Raw genomic sequence first — 12,046 nt, 5'->3', positions numbered from 1 at the left:
ATTAAAGCAACTGTACAAATAAAGGCAAATAAATTGTGGCTATTCTACTAACACTAATGTGTTTAAGGAAATTAAAAAAATATATATTTGGATATACAAATTAGAGAGAAAAAGATAAAAACAATTGAGCCACAACAGTAGTAAAAAAAATACTATTAATTTTTTTTTTAATTTTTCGAATATATTTAAAATATTTGTTCAATTTTTACTACCTCATAAATTTATAATTGCATGGCAAATCCAAGGCGATATTGCATAACTTGTTAAAAGAGATAAAGCACAAAATGAGGAAGCTAATGCAACTTTTTTTTCTTTGTTACTCGAATTTTTAAAGCAATCATTTATTCTTTCATAACTCATATTAATTAAAGATCCATTTGTAGATCCTAATAAAATTACTATAAAAGCTATAAACCCAGTTGTATACATAAAATCGCCTTCTTTTAAATTTTTTATTTTAATAGACAAAACTACTAATAATACTCTGATTAAACATAATATAAAAACATATATTTGTTTAAAAAATTTAAAAGAGTGAGCATATATTGTCACTAAAAAAATAAATATAAAATCACTGGCTTGATACGTTAACATGAGTATATAATTTATGGCGACTCCTTTCTCTAACTTGTTCGGAACTGTAAAAATTGGAAATAACAGACATATACATGTATATACATTTCAATGTGTGTGCAAATTTAGGATAAATGTAATAGCTATTTTACTATACATAAAATTATGAACATGGTCATAAGTTATTGTGTGTGCATGTAAATAAATAAAATATAAATATACGCCTTTTTTTAATAAACTTACGTATGTGTGGATAAATAATAAAAGTAACTAAAATAGAAAAACTTATGGGTATTAAGCAAATATAATAATGTTTAATTAATTTTGCACCATCAATTATATTTGAAAAATTAAATAAACTTTTAAAACTTTTCATAAAATTTTTATTTCCATCATATGTATAATTATTATTGCTGTTCATATTTTTTTTTCCCTTTTCTACATCATTTAGTGGTTTACTTGCATATTTGTATGTTGGAAATTCAATTTTTTTTTTTTGATCTTGGAAAAAGCTAGAATTATATTGTATATAAAATATAACCGATAATATAAAACATTCGATTATTAAAATTGTAACAAAAGATCGAAAAATAGTATTGTAATATGACTCGATATTACCATCTTCAATTATAAAATAAGATATTATTGTGTTAATAGTAAAAACAAATAATGCACTAAAACTAATTCCTGTAACTAAAAATCCGTTTACTTTTAAATCAACTAATAAAGAATATTTTGTGCAAGATGAATATAAATATCCAATAAATAAACCAATTATGGCACATATACCATATATATAATATTTTGATGCTTTACAAACACATAAAAGTGTTAATAATAACCCCATATTAATTATATTTAAAATATTACTGACAATTATTGACATAAATGATGTTATTTCTATTAACAATTGGAATACAGATGCTATAATCATGCATCCTGATAGTATTCCCATAATTGTGACAAAAATTTCTTCATTGTATATTTGGTTAATTAAAAATGATATATTAACTATAACATGGGAAGGTAATGTTAATAATAACCCTATCAAAAAGAACATAATTTTTATTTTATGTTCTTCACTTTTTTCCAACTTATTATATTCCATTTTTATCCTTTAAAAATTATATGACAATATATATATAATATATATCAAAAGGCCATGAAGTATCTACCAATTCAAATTTCTTGGTGTGTATATATTTTCCTTAGCCCACAGAATCTATTATTGCATAAATATCAATTATATATTAATATCGTTTGTATCTCTCGTTCTTATTTTATCTACACTGTAATTATACAAAAAAATACTATTCCATTTGAAATATAAATAAAAATAACCACTAAATCAAACTCAAATATTTCTTTTTAAAACCGCAATTTAAAATAAAAAAAAAAAAAATCTATACATATTAAATATACATCCATATATGCAAAAATATCTATACATATTAAATATACATTCATATATGCAAAAATATCTATACATGTATTTTTTATCAGGTATTTTATGATATTTTTTTATCGATTCTATCGATTTTTAAAACACACTTTACAGCAAATTATATATTGGTTATAGAAAACCATAAAATATAAAATATATTCAAAACAAATTTTATATAAAAATAAAATCAAAAGCTTAATTCAAAATTCGAATTAAATTTTTTTTTTTTTTTAAATTATATATAATAAGAGCTTAACACACCACAACGTGGTGGGATCAATAATAATTTATTTAGCTAAAGCTGAAATGTAAAAGTGATATTTTATTTTCGACATTGTAAGAAAAAAAAAAAAAAAAACATAAAAATAAAAATAAAAATAATAAAATAGCGAAAACTTTAACAAACCTTCCCTATAACTATTTATTTTGATTATTTATTTTGATTGTTTATTTTGGTTATTTATTTTGGTTATTTATTTTGGTTATTTATTTTGATTATTTTTTTTAAAATATTTGTTATACCCCATAAACATATAAATAAAACGTAAATGCAAAGTGAAAATATTATTTTCCTTATTATAGGAAACAAATATAACTACTAAATTGCTACTACACCAATACTAATAATTTTAAATAATTATCATCCTTAAATAAATATCTTATTCATACACAAACATTTATATTTATTATATATACATTATCCTATGGTTATTATTATGCTATTTTTATATTGCCACTTTTTATTTTTTTTTGTCCTCACAACATTGAGTTGCACCCTTTTTTTTAACACAGTTTTCCATATAAATCGAAAGATTGCAATAAAATATGAATAAATAAATATTACATACACATACATATGGATACAATTAATGCGCCTCATTTTAATTCTAATTTAACATGTTTTATCATATTATTTTATTTTATTTTATTTTATATTATTTTATTTTTTATGCAACATAATTTTGTGTAGACAAAGTTTTAATATAGAATGACCCATTTTAAATAAATCGATCTATATGTTAATATTATTTTTAATTTACATATTTCCCATTCTTGGATAAATTTATACATAACACAATTTGTTATAAATTAAATATTAGCAAAATAAGTCTATTGGAAATGAAAAAAGAAATGTTTACGGAAAATATATATTTTTATAATAAAAATAACTAAATTGTGCATTTAATTAGAAAGCCAAGTGTGTGAATGCAAATTTTATGTGATAAGGTTATAAGCTTTCTAACATTTTCAACATTTTCAACATTTTCAACATTTTCAACATTTTTAACATTTTCAACATTTTTTAAAAAATAATAATAAAACAATCATATAAAGAGTATTTTTTTTTAAATTCATAATACCAACATAAACACATTGGGAATACATGCATTTATTGAACTAAACAAATTTGAACTATTATATATATAACTAGTTTAACGGAAAAAAATTAAAAATCTGTAAATATCCATATAAATAGTGATGTTCATATAAATAGTGATGTTCATATAAATAGTGATATTTATACCAGGTTTTAAATTTTAGCTAGCCATTTTTTACAATTAGCTATTTTTACAATTAGCCATTTTTGCAATTAGCTAGCTACACCCTTTTTCATCTCGATACCTATTTGGTATCCCTCCATTCCTCTACTACCTAATCGTCGAAAAGAATATCGAATTAACCGCATTCGAAAAAATGTTTATATTCAAATTGTTTTCCTTAACATGCTTGTACAACTTTTTCAAGTATTTTTCTTTATAAATACGTTGCAATTTTCGAAAAAATAAAAATTCTTCTTTTGTTAAAAAAGGAAGTATAGCACAATAATCAACATAAGGGTTATTTATATTAAAAATATTTTGTATAGAAATTGGCACAGTTTTTGTACTATATAAAATTTCATATATTTCTTGAAATTCAGTATGTTTTGTTAAAATAGAGATATTTTCAGATGGATAATTAGGTTGTAAAGTTCCTTCATAATTTGTCTGAGAATTAATATCTTGATTATTTCCAATAATATATGAAATATCTTGTAATTCCTTATTTTTCTGAACGTTCATATTTTTTTTTTCATTTTCATCCATATTATTAAATGGGATATTTACCCCACCACCAATTCCAGTATCCACAGATATATCATCCCCTCCCGATGTAACAACTTTTTTTATTTCATAATTATTTGGTCTACTACCATATCTAATATAATTATCAACAGTTAAAACAATTTCCATAAATTTTTTTAATTCTAACACAATTTCGATATTTGTTTTTTTTTTTGTTTTATTTCTTTTTGTATTTATAATATTATATAATGGTTGTTTCCTTACTGGAATAAAACATGTTTTTTCATATTTATTAACATATTCTACCTTATATATATCACCATTTTTTAGTTTGTTCATAATATTTTCTTTATTAACATTATTTCCAATACTATCGTTTCCATGCCATTTCATCATAAAATTTTCTATTTTATTATTAACATGTTTTTCATTTTTATCTTTATTATTTACACTATTAAATGAACTAACCAAATCACTAATATAAAAAACACCAATTAAGGAATATGAAGTTTCTCCACCAACAAACGATATAGGAATTATGTATGCTTTATTTTTAGTGTATAATTTTTCATCGATTTCTTCTTGGCTATTATTTTTATCACTTTTAGATATAGTATTATCATTATTAGTATCATCTTCGTGTGAGTATAACTTATCTTGTAGTAGTTTATTTTCATTTATATGGTCAGAAATATTTTTTATATTCATTTTTTGTATAGTGTCAAATATACAACTATCATAATCTATATAAACCATTAGATATTCTTTGATAGAATTTAGTTTATTACTATCCATTAAATATAGAAAATGATTTAAAACTGGCTTTTCTTCAATTTCGATTTGTTCATTTGTTTTATTATTATTGTTATTATTATTGCTAGTTGAATATATATATTTTTCTTCAATAGTTTTAAAAACATGATTATTAAATAATGTGTAAATATTTGTGGTATCATTGTTACGGTTTTCTATACTTGAATAATCAAAATTTTGTATTTTCATTTTTTCAATTATTTTTACAAATTTGTTATTTCTTTCTTGAATAATAAAATTAAACGAGTCAATATCATTCCGTTCATCTTGTAATTTTTTTAAAGTCAATTCCATTTTTTTATTTATAATACAATATTTTAGTACTCCTTTACAAATAGGACATTTTATTATATTATCATCATTTTTTATTAAAGATAAATCAATGTAATTTTTTTTTTTTTCATCTTCTTTAATTATACAACTAAATATATAAAATAATATACAACTTTTACAAACAGAATAACCACAATTATTATTACACACTATAATATATGATTCTATTAACATATAATTACAAATTTTACATAAAAATTCATTTGGTAAATTTACTTTTTGTTTCTCTTCAACATCTAATATTATTTCCTTTTTAGCTATATGTGTTATATCATGAACAGTATTCTTTTTTTTCACATCTCTATGTACAAGTATTTTATTCCCATTATATATCTTATCGTCCACATCTAAATATTTTATTTCTTTTGAAATATTTCGACTTTTCTTATTTATATCTTCTTCATTATCTTCATTTTGATATAACGAAAAATATATATCAATTTTGTTATTATAATTTATATTACTTTGTTTCCTTATTATATTTTTTAACTCACTAACCAAAATGTAATTCTCACTTTTGTTTATTTCTAATACTCTCCATAAGGAGTGCTCACTAAATAGTCTATATTGTATGTACATTCTAACCAATTGTCAAAAAAAATATACATATATATATATATATATACATTTACAAGAGTACCAAATTTATGGTTATACTAATCCGAATTAATTGCATAAAGCCACAATGAAAATTATATACATATGCAAATATGTTTATCCTAGGTGATAATTTACATTTCTACAAATAGTTTGATACATATAAAATATATCGCCTTTATATTTTCTACTTATACATTTTTCGGGAAAAAAAAAATATATCCCTAAAAATGCCAATAAACATGTTGAAAATATTTTAATAACATATCGTTAAGTCTTTCATCGTTATCCCACTAATATATAATTTAAAAAATACCTTTAATTATTTTCCTTATATTTAAAAGAAAAAATTATGAACAGTTCATATTTTTTTCAAATAAATTATTACCAATTTAGCTAAAAAATAATTAAATAATTCAGCACTGTCACATATGCCGTCGCAAAAAAAAAAAAAAAAAAAAAAAAAAAATAAAAATAAGAATAAGAATAAGAGAATAATGTGCTGTGTATTATTCATATTCATTTTTCACAACATTATCTTTAAAAATAAAATTACCAAAAATTATTATTGGTAATACCATATTATTTTTTATCAGCTGATATAACATATAGTTCATTTTATATATGCAATACCCCTCAAATTAAATTTTCCTAAATTTTGTTTCTTTCATTTCTTTGGATTTTTTGCCATAAAAAGAATGCGCTGTTTATCGAAATATTACTAAGAAAAATTAAATTGAAAAAACGGGCAAAACGAGAAAAACAAACACACACAAACAAATCGTTATATATAATGAAGGAATGAACGTTTACTTAGCATGCCAATTCGGTAAAACGCTAATATATTTCATACTTTTAGTATTTTTTTTCTTTTTCTTTTTCTTCTTTTTTCTACCACTCTCTGTCTTTTTCTTATTATGCTTATCCCGGCTTTTATCACAAACAATGTTTTTTTTAATTTCGAATATTTTATAACCCTCATTTTCCAAATCCGTTTTTTTAATTATATTTTTCATAATATCTATACAAGAGGGACCTTTAGGTTTAACTGAAAAACGAATTTCTTTTTTTCTGCATACTCGTATCTTCCTTTTTCTTTTTATAACATATTTTGTATTTATATATTTATTATTGACATATTTTTTATAATACCCATTTGAAATAAAATTTAATTTTGTGCTATTATTGTTCTGTTGTTTATTTACAATATTACTATTATTGCAACTACTAATAATTGGAAATATATCTAAATTGATCAATTCATTTATTTTCAAAATATGTTTATCATTTTCATCCTCACCTTTTAATAATCGTTTTTTATTTCTTGTCTTATCAGTGTAATATTTTTTTGTATTTCCATCGTTGTCATTATTTCTCGCTCCATTATTGTGACAATTTTTTTTCATTTTTGTTACTAGCTTATTTTTATTATTGCTATATATTTTTTTTATTTTTATCATTATTTTTTTTTTTTTATCTTTTTCATTTGAGCTAGCTAAAATACATTTATCACCCTTTTTATCCAAACAAATATTTTTATGGCTAGGACATATTACTCGCTTATCCCCATAACTATTCCTTACATATGTACATGAAATGTTCCTATCATCAGTCATTCTACCAACTATACTATTTATATTTTCATCATTATTTTGATTATTATTTTGATTATTATTTTCATTGTTATTTTCATCATTATTTTCATCATTATTTTTATTATTTATTTTCTTTTCACTGTTGTAAGTACAATAGTTAATTTTTAACCATTCATTTTTATTCAATTTTTTTTTTTTAATAATAATACCACTTTCTTCTTTATTACCTGACTTGTTCATATTATTTAATTTTCCACTCAAGTCTTGAAAATTTTCTGTTATTTCCAATGTATGCCCACACATGTAATCTAAATTATTCCTTAAAATTGGCAAACCCTCACTCCCTATTTCGTTCGTTTTTTTGTAACTCTTGCAATGTAAAAACAAATTCATAAATTTAAAAAGACATATCCCAAAACTAACCCCCGTTACCAATAAAAGGTTTTCATTAAAAAATATGAAGTTTTCCTTATTACTCATGCATAATTTTTTTTGATAATTTTCTGAATCCTCAAATTCGCTTCCGTTTTTTTCTGTTTCTTTTCGGTTAGCTTTTGCCTTGTTGGTGTAACACCGAGTAGAACCCCCCCTAACAACCATTTTGACATTGGATGTTGTGTCTATTACTTTATTCGACCCACAAAGAATATCTGAACCCTTGCCATTTTTATTGTCATTTTTATTGCCATTTTTATTGTCATTTTTATTGTCATTTTTATTGCCATTTTTATTGTCATTTTTATTGTCATTTTTATTGCCATTTTTATTGCCATTTTTATTGCCATTTTTATTGCCATTTTTATTGCCATTTTTATTGTCATTTTTATTGTCATTTATTATATCGACTGATTTACCAAAATTATCAACAGGACTGTCATCCCTAATACTTGGCAAATAATTCAAACTTTTTCCTACACGTACCCCTAACAAAGATAACTCCAAGGTATAACTACAATCAATTTTTAATTCCGTACCACAGATGTATCTAGCTGTTCCACCTTTTCCTTCACTGTCATTCAAATTTTTAAATTTGGTATCTTCTAAGGAAAACCAAGGAATAGATTGATAAATGATATTTGCAAAATATTCAGTATAATTATTTTTTTTTAAAAATGTTCTTGTACCTGAATTGCCAAATAAAAAACAATTATATTTACTGGAATGACCATGAAAATCACAATAAAATATTATTTTATTATTATTCTTTTGAAGATTTTTAAGCAATGCTTTAGCTGTATATACTGTTGGATGTAAGTAATAAATTGGTTTGTCCCATTGTCTATTTAAATCGAAACCATTTGAACAAAATCGATTATGCCCAAGTACTACACCATCTATGTTTAACATCGGAATAATTATAAAAATATAATTTGTTCGTAAAATGTTTGCATATATATTGTTTGATATAATAAATGATAAAAATCCATGCATCGCATAACTTGCATTCGTTTCTCCTGGATGCACACGGCACGTCAAAAAAATTATTTCCTTCGTGATTTCCTTCGTGATTCCCTTCGTGATTTCCTTCGTGATTCCCTTCGTGATTTCCTTCGTGATTCCCTTCGTGATTTCCTTCGTGATTTCTTTTGAGTTATTTTCCAATTTATTTGAACTAACTAATAATGACCCCCCTCTTAAACATGGCATTACCATTTTCTCCTCGTTTTTCTTGCTTCTACCCATTTTTAAAATTACTTTTTTTTTTAATAAGTTTGGAAATTCGCTCATAAAATTGTCTGACCATTTACAACTGCTATTATTGCTATTGCTATTGCTATTGCTATTATTGCTATTATCAAAAGTACTAATATCTTGATAATTATTCAAATCGCTCACTCCATCAAAGTTTGCATCAATATTCGACTTACTAACTAATTCATTTGAAAAGGTCCACAAATCATACATCCACAATTTATCATTAAGTGTGCTTATAGCATTACAACTATCGAAAATATCCGAATTCGTAAAATTAAAACATTTGTTGTTATATTTAGATAAATTTATTTCATCGAGTATAGTATTCATTATTTTATCAGTTACATTTTCTTTATCAGTTACATTTTCTTTATCAGCTATACTTTCTTTATCAGCTATACTTTCTTTATCAGCTATATTTTCTTTTCCACTACTATAAAGCCTAAACATATTGTCTATGGAAATATCCCCCTCCAATTTTGGATGGAATTTTTTATTTTTATTATCTTCTTTTGAAGTTTTATATAATGTATCATAATTTGTTATTGCCAGAATAGGGCAATTAAAACCACAAGTTGTCTTACACAATGTTTCCTCTATGTAATTAATATCTGGCCTGGATTTGTTTACATAATTTTTTATAAAAGTTAAATATTCCATTAAATATGAATAAGTATATGGATAACAACTTGAAAAATATACAGTATCACATGTATACATAAAGTCATAACTAAATTCCAATGTATAACTATTATAGGATAATCTTTCAATACAATTTTTTTTAGTATTCAAATATCTAGATTTATTATTTTTTATATATTTTATATTATAAGCATTTCTTTCCCATTGTATATTTTCAAATCTGTTTTTACACTCTGAAAAAACTAATGGAGAATATCCTTCTTTGTATAAAAAATGTGGCTTTGACATATTTTCAATACGAAATATTACAGAAACTGGTTTTTTTAATCTTTTAATATTACTTACAAGGAATTTATCAGAAAAATCCACTGAATACTTTACATGATTATAATTTGTTTCTTTATTTATATCATTTAAAAATTCATTCATATATGTTTGTCTCTTTTCTTTTTCTTTTTTTAATTCTTTTGTGTAATATTCATCTGGTATATAACTTGCACTAAAATAAAACCATTGATTTGTCTTCTTATTCATTCTTATGTCGCTACTTATAAATAAAGAATAATATTCCTTATTCTTTTCCTTTAATACATATTGTAAGTTACCGCTTTCAAATTTAGAATTGAACACAATTGGCGAATTTTCTATATGAACCCCTTTCGAGCTATCTACATTATGACGGCATTTAATATCATCATTAATTTTGGTATTTTGAGGATAAACACATTTATATGTCATACCAGGCTCTTCTACACATTGTATTTCGTTTAATTTACTATACATAGAAAATTGTTTCAGCTCGTTTGATTTGTTTGAAGGTTTATTCAAGTTTTCTTTATGTAATTTCTTTATGTGCTTTTTTTTTTTTTTTGCGTCTTCCACCTCTTCATAAATATTATCTATACTATATTTTTCGCTATTTTTTTCACTATTTTTTTCACTATTTTTTTCACTATTTTTTTCACTATTTTTTTTTTCATTTTTACATTGATTAGAACTATTTTCTGCAAAACTATTATTGGCAATAAATGGCATATTGTCTGATTTCATCGAAGCACTTTGTTTTATATTTCTTTCCATCTCTGCAATTTTTAATTCGTGTAATTTATTCTTTACAATCGGTATATGCCTAACAAAGTTATCATGTTCACAAAACAGGGGTATATCATTTTTATATGTATTACATCTTATCAAACGAAAATTATAATTTAATATATCTTCGATATTCTTAATGTTATTTAAAAATATATGTCTATTTTTCAAATTAGCTTCTTTTAAATTGTTTTTTAAAAATAATTTTAAATTGTTTATTTTGTTTATACAAATTCTTTTCTCATTGTTTTTATGTCTATTAATAATAGTAGTACCAAAATATGTGCTGTTGTTATATATGTTTTCTTCGGCTTGGCACATTATGGTTGGTATTTTGATATGTGTGCAACTATCCTCATAAATTAATTTGAAGGGTTCATGGCATATTAAATCTTGTGCAACTTTTGAAGCATCACTATTACTTCCATTTATATTGTTCACAATATTAACGGTATAATTTTCTCCCCTTTTTAAACCCTTTTCAGATATATTCAAATTATCATTATATATTTTTTTTATTCCCTGTGGACTACCCAAACCATTGGAGAAAAATTCTGTCTTTTCATTTCGCATTTTCTCTTTTGCAACATTTATTTCATTCGTCATACTTATATTGTTTTACGTAATAAAATTTTTGTTTTTCTCTAATTTTACTTACATACATCATCAGAATTATTATTATTATTGCTATTGTTTATGCTTAAGATATAAAAGAAAAATTAAAGATTAAGCACATAATTAAAATATATAACACCATTCAGGTTCCCTTCATTTTTAATAAGCATTCTACGTTTAAAAAAAAAAATTGCAAAAAATTGCAAGTCTGAAAAAGAAGAATGTATATATTTAACAAATTTTAACAGCATATACCGTTTATAAATATCCCTTAAAAATGACTCACACGATAATATATATATGTATATATTTTTTTTATATACATTTTGGAAAAAAATTATGAATAGCTATAAGAAAACAGGCAAATTTGACAAAATACCCATACAATTACTTCATGTTCATATAAATTATGTATATATAGGCATAAAATGCATGTACAATACAGGTAAAAAAGACAATTTTTTTTTTTTTTCATTATTCGCCTGCACAGCTATTCAACAATTTTAAAGAATTTATACATTTACATAAAAATATATTTCCTTCATCCGAATTTTTCAACGAAAAAATAAAAGCTTTGAAAG

General features: G+C 23.0%; 3 protein-coding genes across 3 annotated transcripts; all 3 read right to left on the bottom strand.

Moving 5' to 3' along the window:
• Window positions 1-213: 213 nt before the first annotated feature.
• Window positions 214-1,681, bottom strand: PY17X_0211300 (nucleoside transporter 4, putative; the record flags this gene model as incomplete). Its single annotated transcript, XM_022957971.1, has 2 exons — window positions 214-638; window positions 817-1,681. The coding sequence occupies 2 exons, from the start codon at window positions 1,679-1,681 to the stop codon at window positions 214-216; spliced, it is 1,290 nt and encodes a 429-aa protein (XP_022811375.1).
• A 1,985-nt stretch (window positions 1,682-3,666) lies between these two features.
• Window positions 3,667-5,808, bottom strand: PY17X_0211200 (conserved protein, unknown function; the record flags this gene model as incomplete). Its single annotated transcript, XM_022957970.1, has 1 exon — window positions 3,667-5,808. One exon carries the CDS (start codon window positions 5,806-5,808, stop codon window positions 3,667-3,669), a length of 2,142 nt encoding a protein of 713 aa, XP_022811374.1.
• An 827-nt stretch (window positions 5,809-6,635) lies between these two features.
• On the bottom strand, window positions 6,636-11,456 carry PY17X_0211100 (zinc-carboxypeptidase, putative; the record flags this gene model as incomplete). Its single annotated transcript, XM_022957969.1, has 1 exon — window positions 6,636-11,456. One exon carries the CDS (start codon window positions 11,454-11,456, stop codon window positions 6,636-6,638), a length of 4,821 nt encoding a protein of 1,606 aa, XP_022811373.1.
• Between the last annotated feature and the right edge of the window lie 590 nt (window positions 11,457-12,046).

This window comes from Plasmodium yoelii (assembly GCF_900002385.2).
Source record: "Plasmodium yoelii strain 17X genome assembly, chromosome: 2".
In the NCBI taxonomy this organism is placed as follows: Eukaryota; Apicomplexa; class Aconoidasida; order Haemosporida; family Plasmodiidae; genus Plasmodium; species Plasmodium yoelii.
Note: the sequence above shows the minus strand (reverse complement) of the source record. Positions and strands in the feature narration are given on the sequence as shown.